Source organism: Lycium barbarum, chromosome 1, assembly GCF_019175385.1.
Source record: "Lycium barbarum isolate Lr01 chromosome 1, ASM1917538v2, whole genome shotgun sequence".
NCBI lineage: Eukaryota > Viridiplantae > Streptophyta > Magnoliopsida > Solanales > Solanaceae > Lycium > Lycium barbarum.
In genome coordinates, this window is record NC_083337.1 from 153753986 (window position 1) to 153774572 (window position 20587).

Genomic DNA, 20587 nt, shown 5'->3' on the forward strand with positions numbered 1-20587 from the left:
AGTAAAGGAAAAAAGACTTTTATTCAAAAAAAAGAAAATTCTCACAGGAAAATATTACGTAAGGAGGTTACCCCTCCACTCAATATGTGGAGGGGTATCGTTTCCCAAGTCTAAAATGTTGGGGGTGGGGGGTGAGGGAGTGGGGTAAAGTGGGATTGACTCTTGTTCCGTTGAAACTAATTTACTTTTGGGTAGAGAGCAAATTGGTCGTTTAATTTTTTAAGAATATTATCGTAATTCAACTTGCAACTAAGAGTTTCCCACTTTTAGAATAGTATATATGATATGATGACTGTTACTTAAATTCAGAACTTCTCTCAATTAAATGCCCACATAGACCACCAAAGGATATGGTGCAGTGGATGAGGCAGGTCCTTCCTTAACCAAAGGTCTTGGGTTCGAGCCATGGGTACAGAAAAATCCTTGGTAGGAATCGCTTTCCCTCCGAATGAAGCCCTATGGGGCGCGAATCTGGATATAGTCAGGCTCCAATACGGATAACGGACACCGGATGAAAAAACAAAAAAAATGCTGACATAGAAAATATTTTCATTTTTTTTTGTGGAAAATATTGGAAAAATTATGTACTGGGATTTGGTTGAAAAAGCTTTTGAAAAGTTCCTTCAAAATAAATCCAGTATTTAAAATAAAAAATAAAAAGCTTAATATGTATGCTCAATGTAATTGTGTTCGAATTTGTTAATCTTGATTATTTCATACCTTGTTTGACCATCTCTTCAATTAACTACTTGTTTACCCCAAAAAAAGATACAGTTGAATTTGTTAGTGGTTTAAAGGATACACGAATTGATTTTTTATAAGTAGAAAATAATAGCAATTAGTAATGAAATCAAGTAAATATGAGTAAATACTCAAAATACCCCCAACGTTTGACCAAAATCTCAACTACACACCTAACCTTTGCGTTGGTCCTATTATCCCCCTGGACAATTTTTTTCAGTATTAAAATGCCCCTTTTTTGCTGATGTGGCAGTCCAATATGCAATATACCCACCCTTAAAAAGCCACACCCACATATGTGATGGTTGGTGTAGTGCACGCGCCCTGACACGTGTTAATTTAAATTAAAACATTTATTTTTCATTTTTTTTCTTATTCTTTCCCTTATTTATTTATTTATTATTCTATTTCTTTCCTTTCTCTTCCACCTTATTCCGCTGGAACACCACCCTCTTTCATCTTAACCAAATCTTCATCTTTCTTCTTTGCCGACACATCTAATTTTTTTACAAATGAAGATGAAGATACTGGTGTTGTCACATTTACATTAGGCTTCAAGGAGTTTTTCAAGACTTCATTTTTATCATCAAAATCTTTACTTTGGGTCTGATTTTTCACATTTGATGATTCTTGATTCAAATCAGATGAAGATATTGGTGCTACTACTGAGGGGTTCTTCAAGATTTCAACTTTATCATGTGAATCATTCTTCAAAGTTTCATTTTTACCAATACCCAAATTTGTTTCCAAGTTGGGAGGCTCAAAAGTTAAGTTTTGGGATCTGGGGTTAGTAAAATTTTGAACTTGCTGTGATGAATTAGGGAAAAAATAAGAGTACATTGAAGAAAAATGAGATCTATAAGATTCATCAGAATAAGTTACAATATTACTACTAGTACTACTAGGAGTATGAAAAGAATGGCGGAAGGGGATAATAAAATGGGACTTGTAGGTTGATGGTGGAGGGGAAATAAAGTGGGTGATTGGGTGGTGGAAGAGGAAAACAGAGATGGAGAACTCAGTAGGCGAATTAACGCCATTGATGGAGCCAATTCAAGGAGATGTTTACAAGATAAAGTTTGCACTTGGAATTTTTTTGGGTTTTGATTTTTGATTATTCTGAACACTACAATTCTGAACTTTCTTGTTTCGATTTTATTTGTTATTATGAGAAAAATGGAGTTCGCCGGAAAAATTTCCGGCAACCTAAATCCGATGACCTATTGAAGAGAAGAAGAAATACGAGAGAGAAAATGAAAAAAAAAAAAAAAGAGAAAGAATTAAAGAAATCAGAAAATTAATATTAAACAAAAATATTTTTAAAAATAAAATTTTAATAAACTATTTTTGTCTCTCACTCTCTAAGAGAGAATGAATACACTCTCTTTGACACCTCAGCATTTAGGGACCAATATATTCCACTTTTAAAATGACTAGGGTGGTAATAGGACCCCGCAAAGGTTTGGTGTGTAGTTGGAATTTGGGCCAAACGTTGAGGGGTATTTTGAGTATTTTCTCAGTAAATATAAAGCAAGAATATAATAAAATAAGTCTGGGCCTTTGGAACCTGGAGGAATCTCTCAATGAGGATGACTCCGGCTGAACACTCTATCTTTAAGAACACTTCGAATTCGAAACAACATAATATAGAGAACAAAGTAAGTATGTTGTACTGCTATGTGATTTCTAATGATTTACAATAGAATGAGAACCTCTACTTATACTAGAGCTATGGGGTGCATGATCCACAAATTATGTCCCCTTAATTACCAATATTAATGTTGCAATAAAAGGTAATTAAAAGGTAATAAAACCTAATAAAAGCTAGAGGAATCTCGGAGTCTTCTATAACGGTCACATCTTGAATTGCTTCTTATTCGGTCACAGGTTTGTATCTGGTGTTATCATGATTGAGTCACCGCAACTGGCCATCCTTGGGTTTTTACCGTACTAATCATAAGTTCATAGCTAATTGAGTTATTTGTATTCCCTCTATTTTATTCATGCCAAGTTTTTTAATTAAATTATTTCATGCTGACCATTAACTTATCAGGGTTGTATGGTAAAAATAAATTGATTTTGCCACTTCTAACGCTCATCCAAGAAGTTGATAAACACATTCGAAAAGGAAAAATAACCAGTCCCAAACGTGTTGGTTCTGGCCTGTGGGTATTATTATCCTTGTAATCCATCTCAATCAAAACAAACAAGAAAATGCAGTCTGATAAATCATGGCAAAGTAGCTAGGATATATTAACACGAGCTACGTTTCATCTGATTCGCAACAGTTGTCTATATTTCTTCATTAACAATCACTACACATCATCACACCCTCAAATAAACCTCCTCGTCTCGAAACTTTTCAACCGCCAGAAAAATCCTAAGAACTAGTTTAAGAGGGAAAAAAAAACAAAGGGTAGCACTTGGATTGATGCCAAATAAAGGAGCGCTGAGATACCAATTATGGATGAATTTAAATTAAAGAACTCCAAACTATGTCCTAAATCATAAGTACTGTTCTTGGATCCTGGCTCTGTCCTAAATCATAAGTACTGTTCTTGGATCCTGGCTCTGTTCTCTTCCCACCACAACCTGGCATGCATTTCTCCAAATTTCTCACGACTGCATAAAAAAATTCATTTCATATTGGAAAAGCGAGAAGAGTGTAAATCAATCTATCAATCGTGACATGCAACTATAAACAAGATTTTACTGCTGAGCTTTCTTTCATTAAGGTGTTTTCAGAAGTATGTTTCCAATTTTCTAATAGATCAGGAAGATTCATTTTCACGGATCATTGGAGCAGTAACCAGATTTACAGGTTAATGTAGAAGAGGAATGACTCCCGAGTTTAAAAGGATCTCAATTAAAAGCAATGCCCCCATTTAAATATTCAGATGAATGTCAACCTTGATATACTAGTACTGGTATGAAAACAAATCCACCGTATTTCAACCATCGGATTGTTTTCAGTAAAAGAACAATGAGACACAAATATCATTCCTGTATTGAGACTAAATGATTCAGTAGATAGGATGACATTAACAATTCATGACCCTCTATCCCCACCGCCATTCACTAGAGAAGAACTCATCCACACAGGAGAAGAGGGAGATGCAGAAGAAGATGGACTGGTTGGTCAAGTACTGCTTTCACTTTCCTATTCATCCTGGCCAAATAACTGGAGGTTCAACTCAGTGACCACGTTATATTCAGATTTATTTAACAGTAATAATCTTTCACTTGTTCATTCTACACCAAGGATTCTTTTCTTCCATTCTTAAATAAGTATATCCATGTCCATTTTAATCAGTTTGAGAATATGACTAAGGAACAAGAGCTTTGTTGTAGAATTCCAGAAAAAGTTTTAGAAGCCAGCAAAGGCAAAATGGTTTTATAAAGACAGATTAAATTCTTCTGATATTGTCCTGTTATAACTTGGGAGCTGAAACATGCATAAAAGAATTACTAACCTGAACCGGACTCTTCTAAGCTCTCGAGTACCACCAGGCAACGCTCGAATCGTGATATAGACTCCAGGCTCGTCTTCTTCAACCCATTCAGTTTCAACGTCGCTGGCATTGCTAACCGACAGTTCTCCTGAGCGATCAGCCTCCCTTGAAGAACTAGTCCATGCAGAAGCATCCATTGATGGTCTCTCACTTTTAGTTGCACTGATGCTGGAGAGCTTAGGGGTCGAAGTGAGACCACCTGCATCGTAATAAGATGGATCTCTTTCAAGAGAGCCTGATGACAACTGGCCTGCCCCTGTTGAACGATGAAAGTGACTAGGGAGACGTTCTTTGGTTAGTGGAGGCGTTACAGGACTACTCTCAGCGTATTCAAGCTTTAAGTTCTGAAACAAAAAGAGTACACATAATGATTAAGAAACATACAGCACATGCATGTACTTACAATACAAAAGAGCAAGAAGGCAAGAGTGCTGCTCCAAGCAATTTAATAGGATTGGTTGCGACATTTTGCCACTAAACCACAAGGCTCACCTCATCTTCAGACTTTGGAGGGATTGGCAATGGTACTGCTTGTCGATTGAACCTACGGACATTGTATAGTTCCATGACCTTGTCATAATTCTCAGCCCACCAACGTTGAGCTTGCCACTTGTTAAACAGCTCACGGCTGACAAAAACATAAGTAACATTTTAAAACTCTCAACAAGTTTACCCACTATGGCCAAGATGGGTGGGAGGGTGAAAGATGTATTCAATCATAAAAGATCAGTCACCCATGCATACAAAAAATGCTCAAGAGAAAGACTAGTAGAGTTCGGATAGAAAAGGCAAAGTGTTACATCACTGCTTTCTTCCTTCGGCTAATGACGGTCGTCAGTAAAGTAGTGACATAAGGGAGTTGACAGCTCAAAAAGACAACTAATCATGTCTGCAACTTCAATCAAGTTTCATCCTGAACCAAAGAAATATCTCACCGAGCTGATTTTCCAATTGAAGATTCCAAAACTCTGAGTAGCATTGATTATAATGTTGAAGCTATAGCAGAGTTAGCAAAATAGTGCTGGGACACGTGGAGCAAGATCACAATGCTTTTAATTTTTTTCCTCCACCACAGTGCTTTTAATTCATCACAACCAATTTTGTTAGACACAATTTTTCAGTTGCAGCTCTTGCAATAAGCAGAAGCTAATTAGTTAACTTTGTATAATTACAGGTATTAATAGAAGCATTCTGTGAAGAAGAAGGTGAAAAACCACACTGACATACTCACGAATTGCAATTCGACCTAGAAAGGAGAAAAAGACGTTATCGTTTTCACGTTATACTTTTCTGCATTAACAAAATTGGTAGCAAAAATGAGAACAGAAACAGAAATGTTTTCGTTGACGTTATGCCCTGATAAAGCTATGAATCCATGTATTTCCAAACAGAATGAAATTAATTTCTTATATGTTATTTGCTTTCCCACTGAGATCTAAAAGTTCACTTATTAATGGACTAAAATAGTGACAAACAATAAGAAAATTCATGCTCATAATTAATGGGGGCATTGGTTTTAGCTGAAATTTTGTCAAATCAAATGGACGAAATTCAAAAATAAAGAAGAGAAAGATGGGATTCCTATTCTTTCTTTCAATCCAGATAAGTCAAGAAACAAAATACTCAAACAGAAAAATCCGATTATGAATTATAGCTTAGCATTTAGTTGAGGAGAAAAGAAACAAGAAAAGACCACATGTTATCTATCACAAGAACCACTAGTTCATTTTTTTTTCACAGCAGCATTAAACACACATGCATAATAGAAATGAGACAGCAGGAATTTGATATGGTAAAAATGTCCAGGAGTGTTTTCCTGTCAATGTCAGATGATGGCTTTCATTAAGATCATCAGTATTAGATTTTAGAACAAAGTGACTGGTGAGCAGCCATGTGGAATAGACAACTGGTTCGCTCTACCCTGTTATATGTACAAGTCTTCAATAATTTGCTATGTAAGAGGGATGCCCCGTTACCCCACCAGTACTAGAACAGGAAACCCTCCTAAAACTAGATGCATATGATCCAATTATGTTGCACTCAAATAAGACAATCATTAACATCATATACGAAAATCATTTTTTTCCCAGTCAATTAAATCATCCTTTTTTTTTTAAATCATCCCTTTTTTTTTTATGACATGGGAACCCGCAGCTGCTGCCCTTTGGGTGCGCATAGGGTAAACCCAGCTCCTGCGCAATAGCTCGCAAATTACACAAGAGAGGTAGCCCACACTAGGCAAGCCCTGTGCGACGAGCTCGACCCAGAAGGAATCATCCCTTTAACCCTGCCAACCCAGAAGGAATTATCCCTTTAACCCTGCCAACCCAGAAGGAATTATCCCTTTAACCCTGCCAACCCAGAAGGAATTATCCCTTTAACCCTGCCAGTTAACATGAAAGTTGAAACCCCAAGCTCGAGGATGAGTAAACAAGAATGATTAGGCTTGATTTACCTATGACTAAAGCAAGACATCCATTAAGACTGGAAAGGGATGTTAATTTTTAATGCTTACTAATAGGATTTGGAAGCCTGGATATTGTATACGGAAAAGGGCCAAAATTACCCCCGAACTTTGGGAAATAGTTCATTCATACCCTTCGTTATACTTTAGGGTCAATTATACCCTTATGTCTAACAGCTGCCAAGTGGCATCATTCCAGCCCTTCAAAATTATTTTCCCCTCAAATAATTTTTTACTCACTAAAATAACCTAACCTGACCCGATTTTTTTTTTCCAGCCAAGGGGTAATGGGTTGGGTCCGTATCAGTTTGGCTGAAAAGAAAAAAAAAAATCAGATCGGGTTGGGTTATTTTAGTGGATAAAAAATTATTTGAGGGGAAAATAATTTTGAAGGGCTGGGATGATGTCACGTGGCAGCTGTTAAACATAAGAGTATAATTAACCTCATAGTATAACGGTAATGGTATAATTGTCCCTAAAGTATAACGAAGGGTATGGATGAACTATTTCTCAAAATTTAGGGGTAATTTTGGCCCTTTTCCGTATTGTATATGCTTCTTTTGTACCTTGGAGAGATTCAATACGTAAGGTCACCAAGCCGATATTTTAAGACTTGGTAAAGACCCACTCTTGGTCCCCTCCATAATTTCTGGCATAGTGCCGCACAATGTATGTAGACATACACAAGTCAATTAAGTACAACTACATTAATCTACAATTAAAAATCACATCTAGAAAAACGACCCATCGAAAGGTCTGGTTATTCGGCGCCACACAGAAAAAAAAAAAAAAAAAACAGGAAAATGGTCCTAACTCGGTTTCAATTTTTTTAACTTTTATTTCTTTTTAGTCTGTTTAAAAAAAAAAAATATGCAATTCTTTAACTCCAAACTTTCCTCGTGTTTAAAATCACAAGATTAAATGACATTTTCTTACATTGTAACCCTCTTTAATTTAAAACTACAAAATTCAAAATAACCACTCGCAAACAAACAAGAACAGATGAAATCAAAGCAGAGAAAAAGAGAACACAAATGGCAAAGATGTAATACCTGAATCTAATCCGTTTCAGATCATTTCCACCTTCAGGTAAAGAAACAAACGTAATTAAAACACCAGGTTCCACTTGAGCAACCCATTCTTTAATCTCATCATCATCTTCCATACCAACAACCGATTCACTCCTGCCACTAACCGATACCGGCGTACTTTCGCCACTAGACAACACTTTCAATCTCCCTTTCATTTTCCTTGGTGTTGAATTTGAACTCCCAGTCCTTTTATATGAGTAATGAAATCTTTCGGAAACAGACCCAGTTTCAGAATCAGCATAGCTAGGTTTCTGGTTGTTGTGATTTGAGCCACCTGAACATGGTTTGCAGTTCTTGTATGCTCCTGATGCTTTAATGGCCATATCCTTGATCTGAAAAATAAACAAGGTTTTGGATTTAATAACATCTTTCGCAGCTTATTTAAGTTTATTTTTGACATTATGTTCAAAAACACACTTTGAACTAATCACTTTTTTTGCGAATCCTGAACTATCACCATTTATGTATTAAGACACAGCTAATTGAGTAGATAGTGATAGTTGGTCTAATCAGATTCGAGATGTGTTCATATCTGATAGTTGGGTTGTGAAACTCGCAAAAAAGTTGATAGTTCGGGTGTGTTTTTGACCATTAGTTCTTTATTTTTTCGTTGATAAAAAGAGAATCGGGAGAGTGAACCTGAGCAGTAAGGGCTTTAATGGCTTGCTTTGTGCTGGGTGTTGCAGCTGTATCATCTTCTTCGGGTTGACGTAGAGATCCAGTATTGAGCTGCTTTGAACATGCTATACAAGTCAACATTCTTGAATTTATAGCCTTAATCTCCGAGCAAGATACCCACTGAGAAGAAATATCCTATTGGAAAATTGAATGACAAAATTGAAGTTACTGTCACATAATTAAGAATTAAGCACTTAGAACTGAGCACTGGAGCAACGATAGAAATTTTACCTTTCCAGCAAAGCAGAGTAGAAGACAAGCCCGTGCCAAACAGAGTGCAGCAGAGGCCTAATGGTATATACTAGACATTAACTTAACCTAAAAATCCGTGGCATTAATACACGTTAGAATTCAAAAAAAAAAACAGCATTGAAGACAGATTTAAATCTGAAACCAAACAAGCAAAATGCAAATGCTAGGCTTCAGAACAACAGCTGAATTCGAATAAGCAATGGAAAAGAAAGAGAGATTGGGTTTGTGAAAAGAAAGAGTAGAATAGTGAGGAGGGTTGGAGTGACCGAGGCGTAAAAGGCGGGGAATAAGGGCTTAGGTCGGGTCGATTATAGATGAGATCACGAGAGAAAGCTGGATCTCACTCGCTTGCTTTCATTACTCACATATACTACTACTAGTATTATTCTACTGCTCATTTAGTTAGTCACTATTTTCTCTCTCTGTGGAACTTGAGCAGTTACAGGTTGAAAGTGAGAGAGAAGCTCTCATAATAACTCATAAGAGAGAGAAGAGGCTGCTGAGATTTGTGGGGTTTTCGATGCAATAGAGGCCAACTCAAGTATCAAAGCAAGGGTTGTGGCAAGTTGCAGCTGTTTCTCTTTCTCCCCCTGACAAGTCTGTGTGCACAACTATATTTTTAATATGGGGAGAGAGCCAACAGTATGTTGTATCTCTAGTTTTTAATTCATACATTAATTTCTATTTCAAGATTTTGTTTACTTTCACTTTTTAAATTTCAATTTGATTTGTTTGAATTAGCTATTTAATTTTTCATGTTTGATTGATACATAAAAAAAACGAGTGCTTTTGTATCTTTATCTTTTTTTAATCGAGAGATTTTCAAGGATAACTGACGCAAGATTTGGAATTTGGTGAATAATAAATCCATCTATCCTATTTATTCTTCTCCATATAATATCATGACTTCGTTTGTTGGAGTTTGAAATTAAAACTTGGTGAATAATAAACTCATATATCCTATTTATTCTTCTCCGTGTAATACCATGATTTCGTTTGTTGGAGATCGAAACCATGATGTGCATCTAGACCATACGTCACACAGTGCCTTCTTACCACTAGCTGAAAGCGCTAAGGTTAATTTTGTGTGATATTATTGTATTAATTTTACAAAACAAGTTTGAGGATCTTTTTATATATTGAGTTTAGGGCAACCAACTTCCTTGAGCTGCTCATAATTCTTCTTTAGGTTAGAATGAGGGAGAGGGGTAGATATTGACGTGAATTCAATAGCTTTTATTCAAATTTCATATGTATTAAGAGATTCACAAAATATATATAAATACTTGATAATTAAATTAGTCATAATTATATTATTAACTTGCGGTTGGTACATGAATCCATTTCAAAATTTGAATCTGTTTTTTACACCAAATGATTGAATTTAACTTTAATTGTTACAAATTAAATGGAAATACATATTAATAAATTATGGTTGATGACAAAAACTTATATTTAAAAATAATAATAATTTCAGAGATCTCCCATCTTTAACTGACTTACTACACGGTGCAGCAGGGAAGATAAAACTGATGGCGATTTGCTGTTCCTGATCACAAATTGGCGTTACGTGCGCCGTGCGAGGGACTGGTCTTTGAGCGTGCGTGCGTGCTTTCGCCACCCTATGTTTGTCGCTCTCAGTCCCCATAACAGCAAAAGCGCAAAAGGCCTATTTGGCTATATGTTATGTCATCGCCCCTCTTTAAACAGTAACCTCTGCTTGCGGATTTGTGATGCCTTTTGTCATCTTATTACTCTTCAGTCTTCACTACAATTTAGTACCCGTTTGGTCATAAGAATTATTCACTTTTTTTCGAATTTTTTTTTTCACTTTTTTTCGAAATCAGCGTTTAGCCATGAAAATTCCAAATATAACTTAAAGTTGTATTTGGAATTTGAATAATAAGAAGAACTTATTTTTCAAGTTTTTCACTTTTTTCACGATCAAAACAAGTACTCCCTCCGTCCCACAATAAGTGTCACCTTAGCCAAATTTTTTTATCTCATAATAAGTGTCACCTTAGGAAATTAATGCATATATTGACAAGTTTTTTCCTACTTTGCCCTTAGACAAAAACTGATAAATTTATGTATTCAAGACAAAAAAGCACATAAAAATTTGGTATTGTTGAATTTTTAATGTTAAAAGGCTTACTTTTTATGCATGCTCTAATCAAAAGAGAAAAATAATTTATTTTTATTATATAAGGGTAGTTTAATAAACTTTACATTGCATTATTGGTTTGTTAATATGCATGTTTTTGGCTAAGGTGAAACTTATTATGGGACGGAGGGAGTACATTTCAACAACAAAAAAATATAATTTTAAAAATTATGGCCAAACACAACTCCAACTCCAAATTCCAAAAAAAGTGAAAAACAAAATTGGTTTCTATGCCCAAACGCCTACTTAGAAAAGTCCCTCATTGGTTTTACTTTTCCCTTTTTCGTTTTCCCACGATGTGTACCAAATCTGTGAAAATTTGTAGTCCTCCCCCCTTTTTTGTAAAGATTCTGCTGTCCCAATTTCACTTTGGAACCTCTTCATGAAATGTAATGGTCTACTTTCCCAATATAGCATTAGTTACTTTATGGCAATTTCATATTCTTTTAGATATATAGCAATAAATTGGTGTTCGTAACCTCGATCTTTGATATGTTTCAGAACTTAGGGCCCGTTTGGCCATGAATTTTTTTCATTTTTTTCCCGAAAACGTTTTTATTTTATTTGGAAATCAACATTTGTTCAAAAAAAATATTTTTACTTTTTTCACTTTCAATACATTCAAACAACCAAATATTTTTTTATAAAAACTATAACCAGACACAACTTCATCTTCAACTTCAACTCTAACTCCAAAATACCAAATAAAGTGAAAAATATTTGATTTTCATGGCCAAATGCCTACTTAATTTGTTCGGAATGTGATGGTTTGGCTAAGACTTTTAGTGTAACCGATAGTTAATCAAACGATGCATCAACTTATTTTAGAACAAATTGATACTACTGATCTTGGGGTTAGTTTTTATCTGAAGTTCTTCTAACTAAAATAAGATGATCTCAATGACTTTGTTGAGTCTCACATTAGTGGGGATGTGGATTATGTGCCTGTTTATATGGTTTTTGATAATTCTCATCTTATGAATTATTCCCTCCGTCTTAAAATATTTATCGCATTTTTCATTTATATGTCCATTAAGAAATCATTTATAAGGGTAACATTTAGACTATATTACCCTCTTAAAATATTTCATCATGTTCTCTCTCATCAATAAGTATTTACTACATTAGTGATGAAACCTCTTAAATGTTGGTTTGTGAACTCACAAAATCAGCCCATTGATGTAATTAATACAAGGGTAAAATAGAAAAAAGCTACTTAATTTTATCTTGGGTAAATAAAATGACAAATATTTTGAGATAAATATTTTTAGTAAGGACGATAAATATTTTGAGACGGAGGGAGTAATTTTTAGGATTGAGTTAGGTTTAATATCCATTTTGTTATCATTGTATCAGAGTTAGGCTCCGGATATTCCGTCATGGCTGTGCTGGGGGTATTGAGTCTCAACATTGGTGAGAATGGGAATTATTATCTCTTATAAGGTACAATTTTCGCTAATGAACTAGCTTTTGGGATTAAATTGCGTCCAATACGTATTTGCTTATCAGAATTAAATTACTCTTGTGACTACCACCATCCTTATCCGTTAAGTAAGAGAGGGTTTGCACTTTATGTCAAAATTAAAATTTGAATGAAGAATAAAAGTGAGTTTGAGGCTTTAAGCTACCTGAAGCTTTTTATCTATCTGCAAGAAAGAAGCTTCACACATGGCTCTTTTTTACTTTTTTCTTTCCCCTTTGGTTCATGGAGATGATTTTTATGTCATGATTAGCAAGGAAAGTTTGGAGTGATGGAATCTCTCTTAAAATAATCGCAAGTGCTACGGAAAAGGCAAGAAAGGCACAAATACGGTTGGCAGAGAGTTTTGGCAATTTCATAGCAACAAGAGTATGATGAAAATGACATTCGTGCTCAGCTACTCCTTTGCTTTGCCTTGTTTATTTGGAAAGTATGTCGATGACTTTTTATACCCAAAAAAAATACTAATTAAATGGTTTTATCTTACTTACGTCTTGGATTGTTATCCATAATTTATGTAGTAAGGCATCTAATTTGTCACGACCCAATTAGCGAGTCGTGGTGGCACCTACACTATCCCTCCGAGTATGCGAACCACATTACTAATAACAAGTTAAATAAGCGAAAAATTAATAACAATAAGTTATTAAGTCTTAAATACTTATCAAAACTATAAATGTCACGACAATCCCAAAATCTGGTCAAAGGGTACAAGAGCGCTAATTGGAGGCGGAGCCAAAATTTGATAGTTTATAAGTTTCTAATTTACTATTGAATTCATAACTGATTTTAATTGATGGGTTTGCAATTATATATTTATACATACTTATTAAATATCTTAATATAAACAAAGGCTCTAAGCAAAAGAAACTGCGTTCATCTGGACTCGTATCTAATATTGTACCTCTGCCTTGCATCTAAATATTATACCGATTAATTACTGCTCTGGTTGACACTAAAGGTTTTGGCCGTTGATTCGCAGTACCGCTCCATCCTTGATCAGAGTCTTGTGTTCGAGCCCCGGAAATAAAGTCGTCTATGCTAGAAAATGTTGTACGCTAGCGAAATTTTCCGCCGCGAATATGAATTATTCGGATCCTAAAACGTAATGATAAACCTAAAAATTTACTGCTTTTTGTCATTTCAACTTGGTGAAAGGGTTATTATACCCTTCAACTATGAAAAATAGAATAACTTAGCCCTTTGTTTGAATTTAGCCAAATATATCCATATTGTTAGAAAACTGGCTCAAATTTACCGTTCAACATATGAAAATAGAATAAATTTGCGTTTCATCTGTATTTAGTCCTAAATATGTCCTTATCGTTGAAAATTTGCTCGTATATCCCTTTCAACTTTAAGCAATAAATTCTACTCTCAGCTACATTTTACAAGTCATGACAACGAATAATGTGGTCCAAATGAGAGGTTTTGTATAAAAAAAAGGACAAGAAATAATTTTCAGTTTAGATTTCTAATTTTCAATACGAATATCTCATCACATGTAATTCAAAATTCTCCAATGTCTATGGTATATGGCAATTGGATTCCACTTGATTTCATAGATTTCGAAAAGGGGAAACAAATACTCCAAGATACAGGATGAAATGCAAAGAGTATTAAATTTGGACAACAGACCTTGATGCCACGTGACAATGAAGAGGAGGGATACCTACAATCCCACAAAGTAAATGATGGTTTAAAAAAAAAAAAAAAAAGAGTAAATGATGGTAAAACAAAGAACCCAACATTTAATAGTTCTTGATCAGGCCACGTGAATGTAGCTATTTTATTTGAAAAAAAAGGGCAGCAATTCGTTAGGATCTTTAAAGACCCACCGCAATATCAATGTTCGATTATTTCAAAGTTATTAATTCCTATAACGTCTACATTCTCTCCACCTTTTTCATTCCTAGTCTTGAAATAAAGTGAAACAAAAATCAGGAAATTTGCTATCTGAAAAAAGGAACTATTGCCATTAAAGTGGTAAACATTTTTTTCCCTGTCAAAAATTTACTATTGCTATTGAATTCAGTACTGGAGAATTTCAGCTTGATGGGCATTAAGCAATTGTTCGACTAAATAATTATAGGAAGTGTGGCCCGTGAGACAATGGTTTAATTAAGGAGGAAAATATGCACCTATGTGGCTATGTATACCCAGCAATTAAGGTCTCGGCCACAAAGGTTAATGTACTTTTTGTTTCTATTTTCTTGCAAGCAAGTAAAATGCATTGCCGATCTGCATTTGGCTGTAAGTCGTAACTATTATTTAATCTGTGTTATACTTGCATAATTGCAGCAACAGCTAGCCTCGTGTATAATAAAGAATGCATAAAGCGCATCTTAACTTATGCCCATAAGAAAAATACACATATATATTGGAAGATTTTGTCCATTTGCACACTTGAGCTTCGTATACCACTTGCTAAATTTTAATCTATATTGGATCGAAAATAATGAAGCTGGGTATCGATTTATATAGACTGCAATGACTAGTTTGGATCTTTTGCAATAAAACATCGATGGATGAGCACTTGCCATCAACTGTTTTAAGTCATTCTATAAATAAACAGTTTGAAATATAATTAACCCATAATAAATGTTTATATTGAGGTCGCACCGTTGAGTTGTTACAAAGAATTTGTATAACTGTATAAGTCCAACATACTTCAAATCTTCTAAATCCATTTTAAGTAGAGTTTAAATTTAATAGGCTGACGGTAAATGTAGGTAACAGTGATAGTAACTATTTCAAATTCTTTTTAACATTAGGGGAGGGACGAAACAGGGGTTGGGAACGTTATGTTACTGATGGGGTTTGAACAATCTTCATCTCAACTGTGAAAGCTACAGAGAGTTCATCAGATGAGCTAACCCTCAACCCAAATAATAGTAACTATAATATATCAATATTAAACTAAAGTTTAAAGAATCTTTAAACGTCTAGTGTAAATAACTTAATTTCTTTTGTATAAGGCATAAGTTATAAGTGGAAAGAACTAGATTGTGGTTTGTTTTCTAGCCAGAAGGTTTTTGTACTTTGTGTGACCAAATAGGCAAACAACAAAATTGGGGAAGTCAATATCATATCCATTGCTTTCTATCCGTTGTAGTTTTTCATCATCCTATGTGGTTTTCATAAAGTGGGACATCAGAAAATGAATAATATGCACTTGTATTAAATTGTGGGAAATTAGATGGTCCAGCCCTTTGTATCATTCTAGGTCTGCTGCTCTGTCTTTGTGCCTAAAGTTGTGGCCTTCTTGTTGGTTAAAAGCACTGCCCACTTATTATGACAAACATATCATTTCCATACTCTGATGAAGACGTTGGGCTCGACTCCGGGATCTGGGGAGTGCAAGCTTTAAAAATAGCAAAAGAATGGGAAAGTCTAAGAATGAGGGACCACCTAATCTGGACCATTCTATAGTTCAAGTGCAATTTTGACCCTTTTCCGTTGTAAAGTCTCATATATTAGAAGGATAAATATATTTGGCACAATCACAAATGGCACAACTTGGCACAATTTCACCTTTTTAGGGGTATTAATGTAATTTCACAGGGCCTTTGAGGGTGTACCAGTGAATTTTTCTTTTTCCTATTCCATTAATATCTTTCCTGAAAAGTTAAAGGAAAAAGTTAAAATAATTCAAATTTTACTCTCTTTTTTCAAGACAACAGTTACTCTTTTCTTCCCAATAACATTCAACAAGAAAAAACGTGTAATACACCTCTTCCAAGTACATATTTGCATGTCTGATCATTTTTTTCAACTTTTACATCTCCGTTTAAATCTAGAACCATGAAGTTTAGGTTCTCATATGCCATACTGCCAATTCATGTAAGCAATAAAATGCATAATATGCTTCAGAGTTGGTTTCGAGAAAGAAACTGGCAATAAATTATGTAGCATAGTTTGTTAGTTCGGAATTAATGTAGTTAATTTATATTTAAATTGAAACATAAATATTATTTTTAATTTGAATTAAAAAATAAATATTTTCTAGCGATACAGCTATGTGTCATATCTTAATTTACTGATGATAATAATAATAATAATAATAATAATAATAATAATAATAATAATAATATTTTGGATAATAATGAGTTTGAATTGAAAATCAGTTGGTTGATCGTATATTATCCAAACTTTTAAGATTATAAAATTCATACAGTGTAGTTAATCACCTAAATTGATTTTGAATGTGTGTGAGACGTCTATACTTTAGTTAAGTGGCACGCTAATAAAAGAATTTGTGATGATATAATTACACAAAGTAAGAGATAACAGCATAACGCAATAACGAAAAGCAAGGAACAAAAAGAAAAAAAAATCACTGTAAAAATGTATAAACATAACACTTACTACTTGAATTTGACATGAAAAAAATGTTTTTTAAAGGACAATATAGTAACATCGAGTGTAGTTAATCACCTAAATAGATTTTGAATGTCTTTTTTAGTGAATAGAAAGACAAAAGTTTTCAGGTTGCATATGATTAGTTTGTGAACATGAATTAAAATAATTTTTTTCATATTTTAGTTGAGAGACAACGAGTTTTAAAATGAAAAACTATATCACTTATCTTAACTAATTAACATGTAAAAACTATATCCCCTTTTTCTAATATTTCATACTTTTATTATTTTTAAATATGTCAGTTGGCTATTAATTTGAATTTGAATTTTAGATTTCAAATTAAGTAGTGCATTGTTGATAACGCTAAACGTTATTATATTTATAATTGTTTTTCATATTTCTAAATTTATTATTTTACATATGTTAAACGGATGCGATAAAATTATTATTAGATTCAAATCAGAAATTTTCATAATTAATTTTCTTTAATGATGACCGCGCATCACACATGTACGAATACTAGTTAGATAGAATTGAGTAGCAATTAGTAAGTTTAGATCTAATTCAATCAACAAAGGATGTAACAAATAGTCAATACTATGCTTGACTTTAATTGAAACATTGAATTGCTTCAATTTAGCTAAGTATAAGATTGAGTAACAATTAGAAACTTTTGATTTAATTCAATCAATTAAAAAAAAAAGGTAGATGTAACAAGTAGTCAATACTATCGTTGACTTTAATTGAAATATGAATTATCTCAATTAGTTAATTATCAACTAGAATTGAGTGACTATTAGCAAGTTCATATCTAATTCATTCAATTTAAACAAAAATAGTGGATGTAACGAGTAGTTAACACTACGATAATGGTTTAGTTTGATTGGAATATTTAATTATCTCAATTTTGGAAAGTATTAGATATGATTGAGTAACAATTAAGAAGTTTTGATTTAAGTCAATTATTTTTTAAAAATATGAATGTAACAAGTAGTCAGCACTATGGTTGACTTTAATTGCAATATTAAATTATCTCAATTTAGCTAAGCATTAGATATGATTGAATAACAATTAGCAAGTTTTGGTTTAATTCAATTTTTTTTTTTAAAGAATAGACGATGTAACAAGTAGTGTCTCTTCGTAGACATTCGATAAAATTGAAACGATACAAAGAGACGTAACAAGTAGTCAACACTATGGTTGACTTTGATTGAAGTTGAATTATCTCAATTTAGCTAAGCATCAGCCATTATTAAGTAAAAAATTTCCCAAGTGTTGATTCAATTCAATCATTTTTTTTTTTTAAATAAGTGGATATAACAAATAGTCAACACTATGATTGACTTTAATTGAAATGTTAGAATTATCTTACTTTTTCTAAGAGTTAGATAAATTTGAGTACCAATTAGCAAGTTTTGATTTAATTCCATCATTTTTTTTTAAAAGGATGTAACAAGCAGTCAACACTATGGTTGACACTAATTGAAATATTAAATTATCTCAAATTAGTGAAGTATTAGATATGATTGAGTAGCAATTATCAGCTTTTAATTTAATTTAATTCAATCAACTTTAAAAAAAAATGGATGTAACGAGTAGTTGACATTGTGATTGACTTTAATTAAAACATTGAATTATCTCAATTTATTTAGCCTTAGATCGGATTAGATCGAATAAATATTTTGTAAGTGTTGATTTAATTCAATCAATTTAAGAAAATAAAAAAAGAGTGAATGTAACAATTAGTCAACACCGAGTTGACTTTAATGGAAACATTGAATTATCTCAATTTAGCTAAGTATTATATAGAATTGGATCACAATTAGCAAATTTCGATTTACTTCAATCATTTTTTTTAAATAGGGGGTTTAACAAGTAGTCGCATTATTGCTGACTTTGAATTAAAAATTTATTCTAGCAAGAATTTAGATAAGTATTAGATATAATTGAGAAACAATTAGCAAGTTTTGATTTAATTCAATCAATTTTAAAAAAATGACAAAAACTGGATGAAACCAGCAATGATTGACTGTAATTGAAATGTTGAATTACTTCAATTTAGCTAAATATTATATTGGATTGAGTAAAATATTTTTACTAAGTTTTGATTCAATTCAATCATTTTTTATATAAAATAAATGCAATTTCGTCGAAAAATAGACAATTTTTGTATTTAATTTAGGACTTTTTTTCTATTGTTTAAAAGATATTTATAGGGTACATGAAATTGTAGTTTGTATTGATAGACCGTATACATAGGTTGACCAAAATAACTAAATTAGGTGTATGTATAAATTAGAGATATAAAAATATTAGAGGGGAAAAAAATTGAAGTGAATCTTTATCCAAGATAAATTTATGAGTTTTAGGTGTTGGAAGAATGAAATGCTTAAGCATGTTATGTGTCATAATTGCTTTGTCTTGAAGAGAAAAAATTTAGAGGGAAATACCACCTATTTGAGCCAAATCTTCAATAAGGGTAATTAGGACTTTTTAATAGGGTTGTGCCAAGTTGTGCTATTTTGAGTTGTGCCAAATAGAAGCACCCATATTAGAAAGCTTATTAGTGAATCAGGACGCGTTTGGGCCAAGCTTGCAATGTTATGGCTATATTTGATCTAATTATATATAAACAGATGCCAAATTTGGAACGTTTTGGAAAGTTCAGGAAAAATCTGAAACTATTTCCTTTTGGTTATATATAAATTGTTGAATTCTTTTAACATACTTAAGAAGTGAAGTGGCAAAAGAGATTCAAAAATTGCTTTAGGTTATAGGTTCAAAAAATCAAATTTGACATTCTAATTTCTTTTTGAATCCACGTTATAAATCTGTGACTTTGCCATTGGACAGCACATAACTCTTGATAACAAGATTGATATTACAACTTGAAAATTTGTGTAATAACGTAGCTACTGTAGCTACATAGTCGATCAAGTTGCGCTAATAGTGCAAAAATTACGTTATACGGATGTGATATCTAAGTAAAGCTGTGTGAAAAGCTACAACAGTAGTGCCTTAATATGATTGCATTGCACGGATTAGGAAGAGCAAACTGGAATTTCCTTACTGTGAAAATATACTTTTGTTCCCTAAAGTAGAGCTCAGCCAGGAGTTGGCCCCTGGCATGCATAAATCTAAAATGCGCTACTTTTGCCCCCAGCATACATAAAGATACTGTTTGTTTGGTTCTTAAAACCATCATTAGCTCAATAAGTAGGCTATTTGCTTCATTTGCCACATATAACAGAAACCAAGAAAAATGCTCCCTCCGCGTCACAAAGAGTGTCCGCTTAGCCTTTTTTTCTTGAATGAAAAAGAATGTCCACTTATCAAATCAAGAAAGAATTAACTTTATTTTTTCAGATTTGCCCTTATTAAGTGTTATGTGATCAAATCACATAGATATTTAATTAGGGACAATTTAGTCAAATTAGCTTCTTTTTTTTATGGGAAAAGGGTCAAATATACCCCTCTACTTTAGTTTATTGGTTAAATTTGCCCTCCGTTAGTCAAAGTAAACAAATACACCCCTCTGTTAGCCAAAGTATACCGATATACCCCTCAATGGATGGAAAAATCTCAAATCAATTAAAATTACCCATTTAACTTTTAAAAAAAAAAACATGCCTATCACTTTGACCGACCTGATCCACAAAATTATTTCCCCCACCCTATTATACCCCTCTGCGCCTTAGAACTCATCAGTCAAAACACAAAGTCCCGATAATGTGAAACTCTTTCAATGTTTATGCATATGAGTTGTTTTTGAACTCTTTCAATGTTTATGTAATTAGCACTGTTAGATACTTCTAACTTATTGTCGACATCATAGCTCGTTTT

General features: G+C 33.3%; 1 protein-coding gene and 1 long non-coding RNA gene across 2 annotated transcripts; one reads left to right on the forward strand and one right to left on the reverse strand.

Moving 5' to 3' along the window:
* Positions 1-2970: 2970 nt before the first annotated feature.
* LOC132645384 (protein Brevis radix-like 2) lies at positions 2971-9184 on the reverse strand. The gene is made up of 6 exons (XM_060362351.1): positions 8718-9184; positions 8448-8621; positions 7770-8140; positions 4746-4881; positions 4215-4597; positions 2971-3363 (listed from the first exon to the last, which is right to left on the reverse strand). Exons 2-6 carry the CDS (start codon positions 8565-8567, stop codon positions 3285-3287), a joined length of 1089 nt encoding a protein of 362 aa, XP_060218334.1. The 5' UTR covers positions 8568-8621; positions 8718-9184; the 3' UTR covers positions 2971-3284.
* On the forward strand, positions 8016-9547 carry LOC132645392 (uncharacterized). The gene is made up of 2 exons (XR_009584097.1): positions 8016-8156; positions 9178-9547. It is a non-coding gene; the product is annotated as an uncharacterized LOC132645392 (long non-coding RNA).
* The last annotated feature ends 11040 nt before the right edge of the window (positions 9548-20587 follow it).

Coding starts and splice junctions, on each gene's coding strand:
- LOC132645384 (XM_060362351.1), bottom strand. CDS start 8,567: ATGTTGACTTGTATAGCATGTTCAAAGCAGCTCAATACTGGATCTCTA. Junction 4,882..7,769: donor CTGAAACGGATTAGATTCAG/GTATTACATCTT, acceptor TGTTTTTGTCAG/CCGTGAGCTGTTTAACAAGT. Junction 4,598..4,745: donor CTCCAAAGTCTGAAGATGAG/GTGAGCCTTGTG, acceptor TTTTTGTTTCAG/AACTTAAAGCTTGAATACGC.